At 41.2% G+C, this 21,229-nt stretch overlaps 1 protein-coding gene across 1 annotated transcript in view; it reads right to left on the bottom strand.

Annotated features, from left to right (window-relative positions):
- The window catches only part of Cdh17 (cadherin 17, LI cadherin (liver-intestine)), a 50,862-nt gene extending 36,813 nt beyond the window's left edge, over positions 1–14,049 (bottom strand). Inside the window, exons 1-3 of the mRNA XM_013012403.1 lie at positions 14,002–14,049; positions 9,164–9,268; positions 395–529 (exon numbers count right to left, since the gene is read on the bottom strand). Coding sequence (XP_012867857.1) covers positions 395–529; positions 9,164–9,268; positions 14,002–14,049 — 288 coding nt within the window. The remainder of the gene's footprint in view (positions 1–394; positions 530–9,163; positions 9,269–14,001) is intronic.
- Between the last annotated feature and the right edge of the window lie 7,180 nt (positions 14,050–21,229).

Genomic DNA, 21,229 nt, shown 5'->3' with positions numbered 1-21,229 from the left:
CAAACAAGGAAGAGTGCACCTCTGCCTTGCCCATCTGTAGTTGTTAAAGAATGGTCATATGGATGCTGAACACTGGTGACTCACACCTGTAATCCTAGCTACTCAGGAAGCTGAGCTCTGAGGACTGAGGTTCAAAGCCAGTCTGGGCAGAAAAATCCCCCCAAATCTCTTATCATTCTTTAACTAGCAAAAAGCCAGATGTGGAGCTGGGGCTCAGGTCTGGCACACACACACACATACACACACATACACGGGGCATATGAGGATCATAAAGTATGTCAGGAATGTCAGGACAGCTGTAATGGCAGGCGCAGGTTGAAGGAGCCGGTGAGGCTACAGGATCAGGGGCACCATAGAGGTGTGAGTTCCAGCCCTTTGTGTGGTCTCAGTTTACCTGAAGATGGTAGGTAGCTTTTGTCTCTCTGTCCAGGGCTCTTGTGCAATACAGCAGTCCATCTGGTTGGATCATAAATATGTTGTCGGTCTCCCCAGTAAGTTCAAAGGTCACAGCTGGAGGATCTGCTTTAAACTGGGGGTAAAAAAGCAAAAGATGGGTTCAGCAATGAAGAGAAACAAGGCTGTGGCATTTGTACCTGCTTCAGGCTGTTTTTATTTATATAACCACTAAAAAAGAAAATTTTAGCCCATTGAAGTGATTGATATGTCCTAAAAGTTTGTTTATAATTATGTAACACACAAAATACATGCTTTTTTAAGAATTAATGTATCAGGGCTGGGAAGGTGGCTCAATTGTAGAGCCCTTGCCTTGCATACATGAGGCCCTGGGTTCGATTCTTCAGCACCACATAAGCAGAAAAAGTCAGACATGGTGCTATGGCTAACATGGTAGAGCACTATCCTTGAGCTGAAGAGCTGAGGGACAGAGCCCAGGCCCAGAGTTCAGGCCCCACAACCAACAACAACAAAAAAAAATTTAATGTATCATGCTGGCAGCATATTCCTCACGCTGTGATCCTAACTATGGGGGAGGCTGAAATCTGAGGATCACCTTTGAAGCCAGCAGGAAAGTCTACAAATCTCTTTCCCTAGTAAGCTACTCAAAAAGCTGTAAGTTGGAGCTCAATTGGTAGAGCACTAGCCTGGAGCAAAAAACTCAGGGAGAATGCTTAGGCCTTAAATTCAAGACCCAGGATTGGTACAAAAAAAAAGGAAAACAAAAATAAGAAAAAAAGGGGGAGGAAGAAAAATAAGAAACAATGTTATTATATTAATTCATTGACAAAAGATATTAATGCAGGCTTAAAGAGTATTTTTCATGGAATATCTGAAAGCTACAATAGTACTCAGAAACATTAGAAGGATAACTTCATTGCTAGAATAAAAAGCTATCCTGTAAGTACTTTTACATATTATGACAAAGATTGAGTCATGTTAATATCACCAAAGACAGTAAAAATATGTGGCCTCAACCTAATACTCTCTATATAATCTCTTAATTCTCTTTTCAAATGTGAAAAGCTATTAACCACTATTCATGGGATAACTTTTAAGAGAACAAACCAGAAAATTTCCATTAAAATAAGAGACATAAAGGTTTCTCAATCAGCGGATATAGAGGCTCACTCCTGTAAACCTAGCTACTCAGGAGGCAGAGATCTGGAGGCTTCAAATTTGAAGCCAGCTCAGCCAAAAAGTTGGCGAGCCCTCATCTCAACCAATAATTTGGGTGCAGTATCACATGCCTGTGTTCCCAGTTACACAGTAAGCCATAAGTAAAAGGGTCATGGTCTGAAGCCAGCTCCAGTAAAATTGAGGAAAAATTGGGGGTGGGGGAGGGCACTAGGAATGTGGCTCATGTGGTAGAGTGTCTGCCTAGCAAGCATAAGACCCTAAGTTCAAACCTCAGTACTGTCAAAAAAAAAGTTGCTCAAACTCATTAATACCTTTAACTGAATAATTTTATATGGGTTTTACTAAAACACTTAAAAATAATGCCAACATTAGTAGTAAAGAAATACCCCAAAAAGCATATAGTATGGAGGTATAAAACGTAGCCTTTGATAACAAACATTACTACACAGTTTATCTTAAGGAAAATTTTCAAAATAGTAAACTACATGCTTGTAGTATAAAGAGCATACTTATTAATAACGATAACATTGAAAACTTCTAGATGGCAAAAAATAGTGTAATTATGATGTCATAATCATAAACTGATATACTGTTAATCATTAAAGTGTTCACCATGAAGAGACATGGATAGAGACGGAGGCTGACTCAGTATATGAGGGTAAAGCACACTGATGGCTACAGAACCAAAAGTTCCCATGTTGGCAAGGAAGAAGTGGAGATTTATTTCCAAAAAAGACATGTTGATATGTTAAATGAGTAATATCATGGGTAAACAGTTGTGTTTGTGTGCTTATGGCTATGCTTTATCTGCATAGTAAATAAAAGTGTTGTTGTTTATGTTTCAAGAAAAAGACACAGACATGAGTTGTTTTTTTCCCTCTTCCTCTACAACAGTGATGAAAATGTTGGTTTAAAAAAATTAAGGGGCTGGGAAGGTGGCTCAGTGGTAGAGCGCTTGCCTCGCATGCATGAAGCCCTGGGTTCGATTCCTCAGCACCACATAAGCAGAAAAAGCCGGAAGTGGTGCTGTGGCTCAAGTGGTACAGCACTAGCCTTGAGCTGGAGAGCTGAGGGACAGCTCCCAGGCCCAGAGTTCAGGCTCCATGACCGACCAAAAAGAAAAAAAAAATGTGATGATTGCTGCGTGCTAGTGGCTCACACAATCCCAGCTACTCAGGAGGCTGAGATCTGAGGATCCCAGTTCAAAGCTATCCCAGACACCCCTCCCCCCCAAAAAAAATTGCGTGAGACTTTTTTTCGCAAAGCAAAATTTAGAAAAATAAATCCGGAAGTAGACTGTGGTTCAAGTGGTGGAATGCTAACTTTGAGCAAAAATGTTCAGGGACAGTTCCCAGGTTCTGAGTTCAAGACCTAGGACCAGAACAACAACAAAATTAAAACGGTTTTTAAGAACTCTAACCATGGACTTTTCAGAACCTCAGGAATTGACCAAATGCTAGTTAGAGCTAGTCCGAAAGCATAGAGCATTATAGTGTTTTAATTTGCACAGTTCCATTGTTGATTCTTTTTTTTTTTTGTCAGTTGTGGGGCCTGAACTCTGGGCCTGGGCACTGTCCCTCAGCTCTTCAGCTCAAGGCTAGCGCTCACCACTTGAGCCACAGCTCCACTACTGGCTTTTTCTGCTTATGTGGTGCTGAGGAATCGAACCCAGGGCCTCATGCATGCAAGGCAAGCACTCTACCACTGAGCCACCTTCACAGCCCCCCATTGTTGATTCTTAAAATGAAGTTGCCTTGAAAGCCCACAGCCTCAGACCCACAGCATGGCGGAAGGTGGTTCTTGGAGAACTATAGCTATATGACCTGTTGGCATTTCTCTGGAAATATCTCTCACAGGGCTTGTCTTTATTTAATCTGACTCAGAGATTACTCATTACGAGTCCTCAGCTGGGGCAAAACTTGTTGGGGAAAAATTCACTAGAGGAAGTGGGTAGAGAATGCAATCATAATATCTAATGCATAATCTATGAAATTAAGCAAATTGAGGAGAGAGGTTGGGCAGGGAGGGATTGGGGAGAATAATGAGAGGGGTGACATCGATCAAGATGTGCTGGACTTCCTATAAATTGGTTTGTTGAATGGTAATTCCCTTGTACAATGACTTAAAGATAATAAAAATATTTTTTAATGTCACTAACAATTTGCTTGATGTTATAGCTATCTGAGGTAGAGATAACACCAAAAAATTAAAGGCAAATCTAGGCATTCAGATGCCCACAGGGGGCTTTGGGAACCCCTCATATATTACAAGGGATCTAGAGGGGCCCATTCAGGAGCAGGGCTATGAATGTGTGAGGAAAAGTCCTCACCTCTGGCTGACTATGAGTAAATGAGGGCTAAGGTAAAACTGTAAACCCCCCTTTATTGAAAGTGTGCCCAGCATGCACATGGTGCCCCTTGGTAAAGGTTTGGAGATTTATTGGCTCAAGGCTTACCTAAGTTCATCTCTGTGCAGTCATTAACTGAACACTTTGCTAACTAAACAGAAACTGGAGTGGTCTCAGAGGACAAAGAGTACTGACTTTGCAGAATTCATTGATGAAAGTCACTAAATACACCATAACAACATCCAGCTCTGAGAAAAGGAAGAGATATGATTAGAAATCCCACAACATATTAATTACTGTAAGATTTGCCCTGGGCCTTGCCAGCCCTGTGCAGACACCTCCCTACCTCTTGGCTACGTTTCCACTCGGTATCTGTGTTACCTAGGTAACTGGCACACCTGGAAGCAGTCAGCTCCCCCTACTGCTAGGTCACATCCTAAGATGCCCTGTCACACCTCCCAACTGACCATAGAGGGTCCCAGGCCCTGAGGTCACATCAGATCCAGTGTGGCCACACCTTTCCCTCACCTGACCACACTTCTTCCTGTCCCTGGCCTAGATAAGTCCTGGCCCAGGGGTGGATGGCCCCTTTTTGGCCGTGCCTCTCTGTGGCAGGGGCGGTAAATAAACTTCTTTTCCTGCCTGAATACGGGCAAGGTGTTCTCTTCATCAGCCACCTAATGAAACCTACCTACCTATTTAATATACCTTACAATTACAACATCCAATTTCAAAAATGATGGGGACATAAAAATAAGAAAGAACTCTCAGCCTCTAGCTATTGTCCCTGAGGAATCCCAGATGTTGGATTTCCTAAAGATCTTAAGTCATTTGTCAGATTCAAGTAAAGGAAACCATGGACTGTAGGAAAACCAAATAGAGACTACCAATAGAGAATATCAATAAAAAAAACATAGTTTTGTTGTTGTTGTTGTTGTTGTTGTAGGCCGTAGGGGTTGAACTCTGGGCCTGGGCTCTGTCTGTCAGCTCTTCAGCTCAAGATGAGCACTCTACCACTTGAGCCACAGTACTACTTCTGGTTTTCTGGTGGTTAATTGGAGATAAGAGTCTCATGGACATTCCTGCCAGGGCTGGCTTTGAAACTTGATCCTCAGATCTCAGCCTCCAGAGTAGCTAGGATTACAGGCGTAAGACACCAGTGCCCAGCTATAGATTTTTTTTTGAGGTATTAATTCTGGAGTTAAAAAGTGCATTAACTGAAGTGAACAGGAATTATTTGATGGGACTTGAAAGAGTTGAGGCAGTGGAAGAATATCAATATTTACCAGCTAGAACAGAGAACAAAAATGAATAGAGTTTCCAGAGACCCGTAGAACACCAATGAATGTGTAAGTCACAGAAGGAAAAGCAAAGAGGGAAGAAGGATTATTTGAAAACAGAATGACTAAAAAACATCCCAAATATGAAGAAAACAGTTATCTAGATGCCCAAAAAGATTAATGAATTCCAAAACAAGTTAAACTCAAAGCCTTCACAGACCATAATCAAACATTAATTTGTAGTTCAACTGGTAGAACACCAGCCTACCAAGCATGAGGCTCTAAATTCAAGCCCCTACCAAGCATGAGGCTCTAAATTCAAGCCCCAGTACCACTACCAAGGGAAAAAAAGAACAAAGCAGAGATGAAATAGCCCAAAGAACAATTTTCCACCTGTCTGCTATCCTCACCCATACTGGGATGAACCTATCAACAGTTTATAGCCCTGGAGGTCCATAAGGTAGCTGGAGATTGCACCTATGTACAGTGGAATGGAAGTCTGATGTACTTACAGCTGTCACATTCAAGCACTTGAATATAACTGAAGAAGACTTCATAGTCTATCTTCAGGTCGAAATGGTCACCGTCTCTTAAGCATCTTCATCTACCTGCCTTACCCACAATCCTTTGCTTTTCTCTCTAGTATATACATGCACAGATACTATTAATCAAGCAAATCGGAGACCTAAGAGTTATCCCAAGCACCTGTCCCTTGCCTCCTGTACTCACTCAGAAGCCAGCCAAATCCACATTTATGACTTCCTGCACATTGCTCCTGTCTATCTTCTCCTTTTTCCCTATTTTAGTTCATTTGAGATGCTGTAACAAATGTCCTACACAATTTACAAACAATACATATTTATTGCTGAAGGCAGGACAGTCCAAGATCAGGGCCAATTTGCGCTACAGAGTAGATGGATCTGTTCCTCATAGATGACAGTGTTGACATGTCCTCGCATGGCAGCAGGAACAAACAGGTCCATCAGTCCTTCTTCACAAGGGTTCTATATTCTAGTCTTGAGGACTCTGCCCTCATGACCTAATAACCTCCTATGGTCCTAACTCTTAATACCAATGCTATAACTTGGGAGTTAGATTTTAACATGAATTTAAGGAAACATCAGAATGAAGACCATAGCACCCCCTTTGCATTTCCCTAACCATGATCTCATCTCTTCTCACTGGACAGTGGCAAGTAAGCAGTTTACTTCTTGTCTCACCCAACCCAACCCCTATTCACCGCAATCACAGAGAAAGCTTGCACAAGCACACAGCTTATCAGGCTACTCCACTAATGGCAGGAAGCAGCCTGCCCACGAAGACCCAGTCCAACCCATACTGACCTCAGCAAGTCTGCAGACCTCTGATGTGTACTTTCTCCAACCTGGACCCTGGATCACCCACTGTCTGTCACTTTCATACCAAATGCTTCCTGCATGCCTTGTCCCCTGCTGTCTTTACTGCCTGTTTCCTGTTCATGGACACCTACCCACTTTCCAACACTCAGCTCTGGGGTTGATGGAATGCTGGCTGATGAAACCCACTGCCATCTTCATTTAATATCGGCACTCTTCGATTTTGTGTTTAATCACAGGCCCAAAACAATAAAGTGGTACACATATGAACTAGCTCACCTTACCCATTCCAAAATTCATACATGTTTTAAAAAAACACGTATATATATATTTTGCATAGAAGTAGAGATTGAACTCAGGGTATGGAGCATGCTAGGTAAGCCCTTCAGACCTTTGCTTTTACTTTTGTTTTATTTTTAAGAAAAGTTCTCATAACCATGAGAATATCTTTCAAATATCCTGCCTCCTATGATGTATACCATCACATCTGGCCAAATACGTACAATTTCTATTTGTCAATAAATAAGGAAGGGGCTGGGAAGATGGCTCAGTGGTAGAGTGCTTGCCTTGCATGCCTGAGGCTCTGGGTTCGATTCCTCAGCACCACATAAGCAAAAAGAAAAAAGCCGGAATTGGCGCTGTGGCTCAAGTGGTAGAGCGCTAGCCTTGAGCTGAAGAGCTGAGGGACAGCGACCAGGCCCAGAGTTCAGGCCCCACAACCGGACCCAAAAATAAATAAATAAATAAGATAAATAAGGAAAATCAGTCACCTTTCTTCACCTGTCCTTTGACAACCAGACCACCTCATATGTTTGTTCACTTGAGTTTTCTCCCTGCAACTGTGAGCTCCCTGAGACTCAGGTAGTATTGGCATTACCAGTACCCTGCCCAGTGCCACATACAGAGTAGGTGTTTCATTCCTGGTTAATAAAAGAGAGTGAATGTGTACCTAGCATGTGAAGTTCTTTAGTGTATAAAGCATAATTCATAAATGGAAGGAATAAGAATTGTCAAAAAGACTTTACAGCCAAGTGCTCCCTGTCAGGGCAGAGGAAGGAAGTAAGGAGTGTATCTTCTGTGGATCCCTGCCAGAAACTTAGAAGGAGTTTCTTGCATTCTCTCTGGCCCTTCTAGTTTGTAGCCAGAGAGGTCTTTTCTGAATGGAAACTTGAGTCGAGTCCATTTCTTTGGGGAGAAAATCTCAGAGCTTCAATAGGCAGGGCCTTCCTGTCTGCCTTCTTCTTGACCCTCTTCTCCCCAGCCATGTAGCTTGCTAACTAACAGTCCTTAGTTCATGCTCTGCCCTCTCCTTAGCACAAGGCTGTTGTCTCTGCTGGGTCTTTGCTGAACTCACCTTCCTTCCTTCTCAAATTGATTCCTGTGCCTTACAAGATCTTTCAGCAACCCCTCTGTGTTTGTCCCATGAATGGAGTGATAATGGGCTATCAGGTGGTGGGAGCCATTATCAGTCCCAGAGGGTCCTCAAAACTCCTCCAACCACTCCAAAGCCAAGGAGTTTCCTGAGGGAATGTCTAGCAAATGCAGTAATTCTTCTCCTTCTCCAGTTACATTTCTGTAATTATTTCAGAGCCCTTGGCAGCTTAAGTCCCTCACTCTACCTGGAACACACCCTTCCATGGGATGCTTTTCACGGCAGTCTAAATGAAATGACCACCTCCCAGTGTTGAGGTTTGGATAGGAAGTGTATTCACAAAAGACTCATTGTTGAAGGTTTGGTATCCTGGCAGTGCTACTGACAGGTGATCAGATCATGAGAATGCTGACTTTATCAATGGATCAGCCATTGGTGAGCTCATAACAGAATGGGCTATAGGAGGTGGGGCTTAGTTCAGGAAGTAAGCACTGGGGGTGGGGCTTTCATCTGTTCAGGAAGTAAGCACTGGGGGTGGGGCTTTCAGAGATGTATCTTGTCCCCAGATCCTTTTAGTCTCTTTGCTTTTGGGCCACCAGGAGCTGATCAACTTTCTTCCACTACAACCTTCTAACTTAACTGTTCTGCTTTACCACCAGCCCAGTAACTGTGTGCTGAAACTTCTGAAAACCATGAACTAAAGTCAGTCTTTCCTCCTTTTAAGTTGTTTTTTTTTCCAGGTATTTTTTCACAGTGACAGAAACACTAACATCACCAGCATCCTTGACCAACACATAGAGACAAGGGCTCTGCCTGAGCACAGAGGAGGTAGTCAGGAAAAGGCAGGCCATCTACAGAGAGAAGGCCCATCTTCAAATGTCTGAAGTGGTGACAGTCAGAGGACCAGAGCCTCTCTAGGGATCAGCTCCCTTTTTACCACTGGGTAGGGGCAGAGCCCATAGATACCAGCCTCCCTGTGAGAGGGATGGAGGCACTGGCCTCAGATATGATTAAGGAAGCTGAATGAGGATGTCATGTCCAACTAATATACTACCATGGCCACCCATCTCTGTTTGACTTCATTTCTGAAATCATTCTAAAGAATGAGATGTGCCATTATTTCCATTTTATTTCCTGCTGTGCAGTAGAGAAAGGAGTAAAGTCCATTGGGAGAGCAGGAGAAATCAAGCCACCAGCAATCAAGAGTAACCTTTACCTGGAATATGTATATGATTTGATTTGATTCTTGGCCTTCAAATATAGAAAATTTCATGGGCTTCAGGGGTCCACTAAACTTCCCATCTTGGCCATTTCCAGTTGTCTGTTAACAAAGAAAGAGAGGATTAGCATTGGTCATAATTGCGTGTGCCACTTGCTGATTTTATTAAGAGTTCCTAAATATAAAACCCCTAAATACAACTTCTTTTAGTCAGTTTGTTTATGTGTGAATGCATTGATCCCTGGATATGTTATCATGAATAGTTGTATTTTGAATCTAGCTTCCACATATGAGATTAAATCATGCGTGGTTTGTTGCTGACCTGGCTTACCTCACTTAATAGTTTCATCCATTTCCCTACAAAATATATAAGATTCTTTCTAATGGATGAGTAAAATTCCTTTGTGTGAAGCTATGTATATATGACCATATAAGATGATGCTAACCGAAATGAACCCCAAGAGAGGGACATAGGAGGCTTTATCTTTCTTGCTGCTGTTTTTAATGTACTTACAATGTACTCTGTGATCGTTTTTCTTTTGTGTGTTCTTTCCCCATGGCATAACCCCTGTTTTCACTGTATTTGATTCTGGTGCCCTGCATCTTGTATATACATTTTTCTAATTTGGGGAGGGGAAGGGAAATAACAAAATGCTGAAATGAGGATACAGGTTGGCCCATTGTAACAATGAGATGTACAAGACACTATGTTGAAAATGAACTTTACAACTTCAGGGAGGGGGAGGAAGGGGGTGGGAAGGTGGGGAGGGAAGGGATGGTAGGGGAAAAACAAAGGAGGGGGTAACAATGCTTGATAGGAAATGTACTCATTACCTGGCTCATGTAACAGTAACCCCTCTGTACAGTATCTTTACGATAAAATATATATATATTAAAATTTTTTCTGGAAGGGATGTGAAGGGTAAACAAAGGAGGAGGCTGCAATGCTTGGTAGAAATGTACGCATTATCCTGCCCATGTAATTGTAACCCTTCTGTACAGTATGTTCACAAATAAAATTAAATTTTTAAAAAAAGGCAAAAAAATTTTTTTTCTTTATGTATATGGACCTCATTTTCTTGATCCACTGTTGTAGTGCATCTGGGCTGTTTCCATCATTTGGCTATTATGAATAGTGCAGCAACGAACATGGATGTACTAGTGTCTTTACCATATCCTGACTTGTGAGGCTCTGAGATGCTTAAGAGTGGTATGGCTGGGTCGTAGGGAAGATCTATGTTTTGTTTAGTTGGTTTTGTTTTTGTTTTTTTGGTCTGTCCTGGGGCTTGAACTCTGGGCTTGAGCACTGACCCTGCGCTCTTCAGCTCAAGGCCAGCACTCTACCACTTGAACCATAGAGCCACTTCCGGTTTTCTAGTGGTTTATTGGAGATAAGAGTCTCACAGACTTTTTCTGCCCCAGCTGGCTTTGAACTGCGATCCTCAGACCTCAGCCTCCTGAGTAGCTAGGATTACAGGTGTCAGCCACTGGTGCCCGGCTTGTTTTTTTGTTTGTTTGTTTGGTTTGGTTTTTGAGAAATCTCCCAGCCACTTTCTAGAGTGGTTGTATTTACCAGTTTACATTCCCACCAACAGTGTAATAGGGTTCCTTCTCCCCCACATCCCCACCAACATTCATTATTGTTCCAATTCTCGATGCTGGCCAATATCACTAGGATAGGATGGAATTTAAATGCTGGTTTGACTTGACTAATATTCTTAATTCACATAGTGAACTTTCTGGACTTCTGTCCATCTCCTCCTTTCTGTCTTCTTGAAGAACTCTTCCTGCCTTCTATTTCTTTCTTACATCTCATCCAATTACATTGTTGCTCCCTGGGAATGTGGCAGGTGTCCAGGCTGCAGCATATCTGGTCCAGGATGGGGATAGTCTTTTCTGTGAGCTACTGCTCAACAGAAAACTACCTCCCTCGGCTCTGGGCCCACCCAGCATGTGGCCACACTGATGAAAACTACCAAAGCCAACAGGCCTCCTGGACAAAGCTCTGCCTTTCTTATAAGGACAAGCTGACTCACCTGCAGGAAAGGAAGGGCATATCTCAGTTCCAGAGTTCAAAGTTGCATCCTGTATCAGGGCAACACATCTTTCCTCCAGCCGGCTAATCTGGCTATTGGGGCTATAAAGATTTCAACATGCAAACACACACAGTGAGTCACCAGGCCACACCATCAGAGCCTGGAGGAATAATGTGGGAGAAACTGGCAAAAAGACTCATCATATCCAGGAGGAGAAATCCATGTCTCCTTCTCAGACAAGAGAGGAGTGAGCCACCAACCAGAGTATTAGATAAGAATCTTCTCACTCTCTCAAATCCCATCATTGCTTCCTAATACACCTCTGCAATTGTGTATTCTGTTTCTAGCCTGTTCTTGGAACTTACTAGATGCTAAAGGTATAAAGGTGAAAAAGAAGCTGTTCTTCCTTCATGGAGGTTAAGGTTCAGAGGGATATGGATAATGAATATTTAAAGTGCTTTTACTGATAGGTATTTTTAAATTAAAAAATTATTTTCACTAGTACTGGGATTTCAATTTATGGACTTTCATTTGCTCAGCTGGTACTCTACTACACTTCCAGCTCAGCTTTTTGCTAGTTACTTTGGAGCTAGAGTCTCACCAGCTTTTCTGATGAGGCTCTTTGCATTGTAATCCTCTGAATCTCAGACTAGAATTATAAACGTGAGCCACCAGCACCTGACTAAAACCTGTGTGTCTGTCTGTCTGTCTGTCTGTGTCTGTGTCTGTGTGTCTGCGTGTCTGTGTGGCGCATGCGCGCCAGTCTTCAGACTTGAACTCAAGGCCTGGGTATTATCCCTGCGCTTTTTTGCTCAAGTAGTGCTCCACCACTTGAGCCACACTTCCAGCTTTTTGTGGTTAATTGGAGTTCGACTTTTCTGCCAGGTTGGCTTCAAATACTGATCCTTAGATCTTGGCTTCCTGAGTAGCTAGGATTACAGGTGTGAGCCACTGGCACCAGGTCAAAAAAAATTCTTATTCAGTGTTTAGGCTGTGCTAGTCATGAATCTGAGAGAGAGAAAGTGCACTGTCTTACTTAATTGCAACATCTCAGAACTCAAACACTGAATTAGATCCATTTCAAAGGGAAGAAAACTGGGGTTCAAAGTTTAATATAACTCACTTGGGTTCATATCTTATGTAAATTGGATCTAACTCTACCACCAGCCTATAATAATGCAGGTAGAAAAGAACATTTGAGAGAATAAGAAGAAGAGAGAGGTCGAATGGATGTTTGACATCATACTTGTACAAAAATGGGGACACATTTTGAGCCCTCAAGCCACAAGAATCCCATTGCTCATAAAATTTGAACTATAGTCCTCCTTTTACCCAGAGAAAGGCACTGATAACTCTGGTTTTATGTCAGTTACTCTGTAAATATTTTTAATTGAATGGGCTTTAGTATGCTTTCTGAAACTTAAAATTTCATGTAGGTTTTTTTTTTTGTATACTAGAAGAAATGAAGCAAGATTTGAGGTCCAAGAATATAGAAATTAAGGAAAGGAAATACAGTTCCATAATCTTGCTTCATAATACAACAAAATTTTGACAATCTTTTGTCAAACCTCAGGAGCCTCAAGCATAAAACAAAACTAACACCCCTCTGTCTAGCCAAGGTCAAGTGCTGAAACTGTCTAGTTCCCATCAAGCTCCAAACTTTAGGAGCCTATTGGACAATAGGGTTAACTCAACAAATGGCTAAAGACACATTCAGCAATAAAAAATCCAATTGGTAAGAAGAAAAGTACAGGTAGAAAAGATTCTAAAACAGAGAAAATGACCTCTTGATGTGTTTTGATGATGTCTTCAAAGTTTAAAAACCGTCAAAATTAAGGGATATAGATAAATATATACATCAATATAATTTCTTTATGAAGTTCCTAGCCTTGTTCCTATTCTCTTTTTTCTTTCTTTCTTTCTTTTTTTTGTCATGAGGCTTGAACTCAGGACTGGGGTGCTATCCCTGAGCTCTTTTTGCTCAAGGCTACTTACTGCTCTATCACTTTAAGCCACAACTCCACTTCCGGTTTTCTGGTGGTTAATTGGAGATTAGAATCTCACAGACTTTCCTATTGAGGCTGGCTTTTAACAAGGCTGTAATTAGACCTCAGCCTCCTGAGTAGCTAGGATTATAGGCATGACTCAGTAGTACCCAGCTTTGTTCCTATTCTTTTGTATGTAAATAATAGATTTGTCCATAGGGCTGGGGGAAGTTGCTTAGTAATAGAGCATTTGCCTACTATTTACAAAGCCCTTGCTTCTACCACTATCACTGCAAAATCAAGTTATAGATTATCCATTATACAGTGTCTGCTTTTCTCTCTCTTTTTTTTTAATCTCTTTTTTTGGGGGGTAGGGAGCAGCCATGGGGCTTGTACTCTGGGCCTAGGTGCTGTCCCTAAGCTTTTCAGCTCAAGGCAAATTGCTCTAATACTTGAGCCACAGCACCACTTCCAGTTTTCTGGTGGTTTGTTGGAGAGAAGAGTCTCACAGACTTTCCTGCCTGGGCTGTCTTTGAACCATGATCCTCAGATCTCAGCTTCCTGAGTAGCTAGGATTACAGGCATGAGCCACCAGCACCTGGCCAGTGTTGGCTTTTTAGGAAGCCAACAAGCTGAAAGACGCCCAGGTGGTTTATAGCCATTTCACTAGAATTATTGATCCGAATACACAGTGTCCAGCCTGTACAAAAGTTTAATTTGATAGGCCAACTTAGACAAGTGATGATAGTCATCCTTTCTCTAGTATGGGAAAATATTCCAATGAAGAAGTAGAGAACTTTACCTTTGCTCTTACCAAACACAGCATAAACAGACACAGGGAGTGAAGACGGGCTCCAATCATCTTGCTATTCTCTGCTCAAATGCCTGTGAATAGACCAGAAATGGGGTGATCACATGCCAGCCTGTTAAAACAAAGTCTTCCCAACTGGAAAGAACCACTGCCTGACATCCAGTCACAAACCTAGAGAAGCAGATCTCTACAGATGAGCTCACCTCTGCATGGAACAGCCAATCTTCCAGAAGCTTCCTGATCCCCCATCATAGGAACATACAAGTCAACAACTCCAATGAGCTGTCTATAATTTATTCCTTTCATTGCTTCTCTCTATTTTGGCCTTCATTGAGAGTCTTACATAACAGTCCATGAGTGTGATTTTTCACTCTTGTTGGATTTTTTTATTATTATTTTCAGTTGAGTTTACAGTTTTTACTTTTTTAAGCAATTGAGGAAGGTATGTTTTGGCAAATGCCAGGATAGCTATATAAAATAATGTTAGTGGTTGCAGTTCAAAGCTGCAAATATATGATAGCCCTCAGAAAAGAACCCAGGAATGTTCCTGATCCTATGTTCACAAACCTCATCAACTGTCTCTATGTTCTCCCAAATATTGTTGATCTGTGTAACACGTGAATCCACTTCCATGGATCAAATAAACATCCAAACTCTGTCCACTTTGTCATCACCCTGCATAGAAACTGTAGCTCTCACCCTGAGACTTGTCATGCTATACTGATATAAGTATTTCCACATTGCAAAGAGAAATTAAAACTGTATTCATTTCACTAAAATTTCAAACAATGTTGTTACATTGAGGAATGGTAAGTGACCCTTGTTTACTCCCTTTTTTCTTTAGTTTTTGAAAGTCTTTCCACATTTAACATTTATTAATAATATGATTGTATGGAAAAAGGTTATTATAGTATAGTGTATAGTATGCTAACTACAAGGATAGAAACAGACACAGACATAGCAATGTAATATATGTGTGTACGTTTATATGTATATATATTACATGCTATATATACATATGTATGTGTATATATATGACATGCCATATAAATTTACATTTTTACTCCAAATTTCCACAGCTATTTTAAGAAAAAGCTAGCATTGAAATCCTTCTGGAACTGTAAGATTTATAAATCCCTTGAAAGTTTGAAAATTATCTTTCACAATGGACTTTAATTTGGTAGGCACATCCAAATATCATTTTAAAAGAAACTCATTAAACACGCAACATTTTTTTCACTGCTGGAGACTGATTATCTGGTTTGGAAGCACAGAGAAACAAATTATACATAATCCCTGGCTCTAGAAAACTGCAAAATGAGATCCAGTCAGCCTTCCTCACCTACATAGATCAAAAGTGGCTCATGTCTATAATGCTAGCAACTCAGGAGGCTGAGATCTGAGGATCTGAGGATCCTGCCAGCCTGGGCAGGATCTGAGGATCATGGTTCGAAGCCAGCCCGGGCAGGAAAGACCTTGAGACTCCTATCTCCAATAAGCCACCAGAAAAACCAGAAGTGGTGCTGTAGCTCAAGTGGTAGAGCACTCACCTTGAGCTGAAGAGCTGAGGGACAGCGCCCAAGCCCAGAGTTCAAGCCCCATGACCGACAAAAATAAATAAATAAATAAATAAAAATCTAGAAGTGCTTTAAAGTACATGAGAGGATGTGTGTCAGCTTCATGCAAATATTATGTGATTTTTACAGAAGGGACTTGAGTATCCATGGACTTTGTTATTCATAGAAATCCTGGAACTAAGCCTCATGCGTACTGGAGATTACCTTTATGTGGGGATGGGGGAGAGGGGGAAGAGGAGGGTTGTAAATCAGTATCCTTAAAGTCTAACTAGTTGAGTGTCATTTGACATTACCAAAATACACATAATCAGCTATCAACCAGCTATCACTTTGCTAAATCAAAGTGAAAACACAGAAAATAAAATGTCACATTGGAGTATCTTCTCCTCAATCTCCTCCACATTTGACATCTTTCACATGTGCTCCCAACTCTTCTCAGTCTTCTCAGTCTTATCTGCCACTCCCTCCCCACACCCAGACCCACTGCACTTTGCCCAGCTCTCCTGGGTCTGAGTCACAGCACTGGCTGCCCTCCCCACCTGGCACCAGCCTGGCCCAGAGAAAACGGACAATGGTTATTTGTTTAACGAAGTTGCATTGAAACCATCCTTCCTCCTCTCTGCTTCTGCTCCTCTTATCTTATCACCTAGATCCAAATTACCCATCTTTGCAAAAAAAAAAAAAATTCACTCAAGCTTCCCACAAATGTTAGACACTGGGCTAAGAACCAGGAGACCAAAATAAGGAGTTCTGGGCTTGCCATCATGGAGCTAAAACTTAAATCCTACATTATTCATAAACAGCGAGAAGCCTGTTCCTCTCTGAATCCCTCACCCACGGTTTTGTTTTGTTTTTTAATAACTATTAATATAAAAGAAATGAATTTGAGATGTAAAGCCTTATTTTGATGCAAAGCATAGTAATAAATTTTTTTATCATTGATGACAAAGGTTGTTTTACTTTTAAATACATTACCAGATCTTTGCTTGGTAATAGTTGAAAAATGGTTGAATATATATTCAACTTGAAATACAAGTTGAATAACAGAAAAGCAAGTAACAATAAAAATGAATGCCTTATTTTAAGATGTTCATGCAGGCCATTGTCTGGGATGTCTTCATGGAAATACACTTAAACTTTATCTTGTCGTTTACATTTAGTCTTACCACTCACAGGAGGGTTTCAGGTAGAAAAGAGAAGTAATTGCTTTTCACGCTCAGGCATGGGGTGCCACTGTTTATTTCAAGGCATAGAGTCAAGCTAGATTAGTTTGGTTCCTGGTTCCTCTACCACTTCCATTTACTCTTCCACGCAGCCAGGACAATGATGGCATCCACCATTAAGAGTTACCGGATCCGATGAGTTAATACTTAGAGCAGTGTTCATCAAATAAAAATTCATTTGACAATGCAAGCTTGCTTAGTCAGAACTATAAGCCTTGCCCTACAGGAAGTCAGCTTCCTGCCACCCACTATTAAGAATTTTCAAGCAAAAGCCTCCACATTAATTTCCAAAGGCCAAATGAAGAGGCAAGGCAGAGCCTTTTCTGAATGATTCAGAGAAAACCACAGAGGACTTGGTTCTCTCCAACAAGTCTTGCTTTTACCTCCTCTTTTCAAGGAAATGGTGCATTCATGAGTATCAGTCCTGGGGTCATGGGGATACTGACAGGAAATTTTTGTTTATACCTGAAATAACCAAATCATTCACATGGGAGGTCCCCTCACAAACACCACTTGGAAAGTGTTTGAATAGAACAGTCAGTGACATTTTATCTGAATTATCTGACAGAATTTGTCCAACCATCTGCTTGGAATTTCTGCTATTTACCAGGGTCTCCCTCAGTTGCAAGGGCTAATTCAATCAGTTCCTATGGCCACTATCTATGGCCAAACATACCCTTAGCAACACAGGTCAGTTTTGTAAAGACCTACATCCCTTAAAAATGTGTATGGATCTCACCAAATAGAACTTGCTATCACCCCTTATTTTTTAACCATGGGTGAGGGCCTTGGAGCCATGGTTGCTGGTCTCATGCTATACAGGAGGTTCCTTCATTGAATTCACATCAGCCCAGAAATTATGGAAATCCTTATGTATCCTGAAGTTGTGTCCAGCCAGGACCACAACACAAAGACCGCTTGCATTTACTGAAAACACACCATGCTGAGACTTCTGTATGAATTCTCAGAACAATCCTATGAAACAGGCACTATTAGCATCTGCACTTTGAAATTTCTCTAAATCAAAAGCTAAAAGTCAAAGAAGTTAAGAGACTTGCCCAAGGTCACACTGCTAGCTAAGTTCCATGCCTAAGACCTTAAGCATCTATTCTAACTCTGAGCATCTTGATCATGGAATACTGAACCTCACCTCATCCACTCCATCTTTCCAAACATTGTTTTTGTGTTTAACATCATGACTTTCTCCCATTCCCCACCACAAGCCTCCCACCAACCCAGAAGTAATGGTTGTATCAGCTTAGAAGGTTTTGCTCTTACAACCAATGTATTTCTGTGTCACTACCTCCTTCATTTCCCCTCTGAGCTTCACCTGAGGAGTCTTCTATTTTTTCTTATTAATCATGCAAAAAAGTCATGAGCTGAATTGTATTTCCCTTCCCAGGGTCACATATAACAGTCCCAACTCCCAAGTCCCTCAGAAGGTGACCTAGAGTCTTTACAGAGGCAGTGAACGTAAAAGAGTGGGCTCTGATCCAATATGTCTGCTGTCCTCATAAAAAGAGGAAAATTTGGAGACAGACTCAGACACCAGAAGAACACCGTGTGACATGAAGACAGCCATCTGCAAGGCAAGGAGAGAGGAACAGATCCCTTTGTGGCTGGCCCACAAAAGGAGCTGAGCCTACTCACCTTGACCTTGGACTTACAGCTCCAGAACTATGAGATGGTAACTTTCTGTCAGTTAAGCCACTGATTCTCTGGTGTTTCATTATGGCATCTCTAGGAAACTAAGACACCAAACAACCTTAGCTTCAACTGGGTAAGGTGCTGCCATATCAGGACCTGGGCAAATGCAAAGGGGGCTTGTTTCTGCTATTGTACCTAGTGCCCATGACCTCCCACATGGCCACTTGAAGCTTGATTGATTCTCCTGCTGGCCTCCAATGCTTCTAAGAAGGTTTTAGATATGTTTAGACACTTGTCATTTCTACATTTATTTGAATAAAGATAGAAAATTCTAGGTGTCAGATTTTTAAACCCACAAATAAATCAACAAACACTCGTTCTGCACCCCCACCTCAGGCACCTACAGAAAGTTAAAGGCTAGACAATTTTTAAAGTATGTCATCTCTTATCATGTTGTTTTGATTTTGTTCAAGAAAGAGGAGAGGAAGAAAAGAGGAGAGGAAAGGAGGGATGGAGAAGGAAAAGGAGAAGAAAGTACAGGAGGAAGTTTAGAATTAAAATTGTTAGTGTGTCCTCCCTCATTTTGGTTTGACTGCCTCCATCTTAGATCCGCTGCCCTTTCCACAAAATCAAGTGATCAGGCCAGGCCCGACCATAAATTGTTAGCCCCTCCCTCATTCCTGAAACTATAGGTTTCTTTAGCCTCCAGCTGTATCAGCAAAAATGCTGTTCGCTTAGTTCTGACCATACCTGATGAACTTCCCTGGTTATAGACTATCTCTGGTGTCCAGCAGAGCATTCCCTTGCCCCAAGTGGAATCCTCTCACCTCTAGCCCCTTGGCCATAAAAGATTCCTCCTTTTCAAAGACAGGCTGTTACTCTCTATCCCCAAAGAGCTAGCCTGTCAGCCCCTGCTGACAATAAACTCCTTTCTCAGGACGTGACCATGTGTTCACATGGTTATCTGGGCTGGTACTTTCAAAAATAGTTTGCACAACACCAAGATTGAGTCATGCAGCTACTAAGAACAAAGAAGTTGCAGGAGGACAGAATTACAAATTTTGTTGTCCAAAACCATAGAGTGATATGGACAGGAAAAATGTGACTAGAATTTATAACACCACTGGGACCGAACAGTGCCACATATTCTATATGTCATTTATTTTTCATCCACATTATATGTTGCCAAGTACAGCATAAATCTCAAGGTGAAGCTGGCTCAGACCATTGTTCACGAGTCATGTTCAGATCAATCACTCTTGTCTTTTGTTCTGGCCCACAAATCACTGCCACCAATTACATCACTTAAGATTTAGGAAAAAACCACAGGAGAGCTGACCATTATGCTGTTTTGACAAATTAAGGACCCAATTAAAGTGACTCTAATAAGCTGGAAACAAGCACTTAGGCATCACATCAAGGCTGTTGCTTCACACTTCCGACTGCCAACTCTACCCGAGGAGGGAGTGAAGGCTGTATGGTGTAGTTCTGGCCCAGGAAGAAGAAAGGAGGAAAAAGGGGAAAGAGCACCTTTTTTCTTTCTTAACTGTCACTCTGTACATGAAAATCAAGTTACTCATGCAAACTCAGTGGTGATTATTTGTTTCTTAGTAGATTCGTGATGAGGTAGATGGGCTCATGGGAAGAGAGATGGCTCCTCTTAACAACGTGGTTTACATGTATATGATCAATAGAAATGACTAGCATAATTATTACTCTTTCCAATAAAAGAATTCTAAGGAGTACTTTCAGAAGTGTGTCATACTCAGTTGGTTGGCTTTTGTTACCCCAAGATCTTCCTAAGCTGATCAAGAAAAAGGACAACTGTGGTTAAAAAAAAGGGGGGGCATTCACACAGGATGTGCCAGTCACAAAGGATGTGCCAGCCTGAGTGAAAAGCTGGCCTCCAAACACTAGATTAGCTATCCTGGAGTGGTTCCCCTCACAGCTTCAGAGGCAAATTCCTCTTAGAACCTAAGGAAAAAAGATATCAAAACTTTCATTCATTTCTAGCAGAATTCCACCACTAGACTAAAGAAGAGAAAGAGAATCACCATTTCTCATAATAGATGGCTATTATTTTTCACAGAGTGTTCCTTCATGTATTCTATACTTCTTCATGGACTATAAAGTGAACAGATGATTATTTTGTCAAGACAATGAAATCACATATTCAGGTTCAGGTAAGTCTAAATTAGATTCCATCCATCTAAATTAGATTCTATTCATGTAAGTCTAAATTAGATGTTGAAGAATTAAAAACAGACCCCACTTGTTGTCATATTCATTCATGCACAAAATGACTCTCAAGCAAGAATCAGAATGGCAAAACTAGTGTCCTGTTCAAGTAGAGCAGGTTAACTTTCTAATTTCTATAATCAAATCATAACTCATGACTGGCATGAGGAGTAAGGAAAATGAATTTAACTTAGTTCTCCCTAATAAAGAGTACCATACCACTATGGAATCTCATCATGAATTTGTTGTTCATTGAAACTTAAAAAAAAAAAAAAACAGCTTGCATTTATTGAACATTTGCTAAGTCAAGTACTTTGGGAAGCCTATTCATTTAAACACAATAGTCCTATTTAGGACTACAGGATGGATATATTTCCTCAACCTCTACTAGAGGTTGAGGAAAGAACATCTGAATGCAGAGAAGAGCTAAGCACAGAGCCTCTGGGTAGATGGCTTCTGTGGGAAGTCTATAGTTTTTATTCTCTTTACTTGAGAACTCCAAGTGCTGATGTTTTAAAATATGTGAAAGAACTATTGACCCTAAAT

Source organism: Dipodomys ordii, unplaced genomic scaffold, assembly GCF_000151885.1.
Source record: "Dipodomys ordii isolate 6190 unplaced genomic scaffold, Dord_2.0 Scaffold17, whole genome shotgun sequence".
NCBI classification, from domain to species: domain Eukaryota; kingdom Metazoa; phylum Chordata; class Mammalia; order Rodentia; family Heteromyidae; genus Dipodomys; species Dipodomys ordii.
The sequence above is the reverse complement of the archived record's forward strand: the minus strand, read 5'-3'. Positions and strand labels throughout refer to the sequence as shown.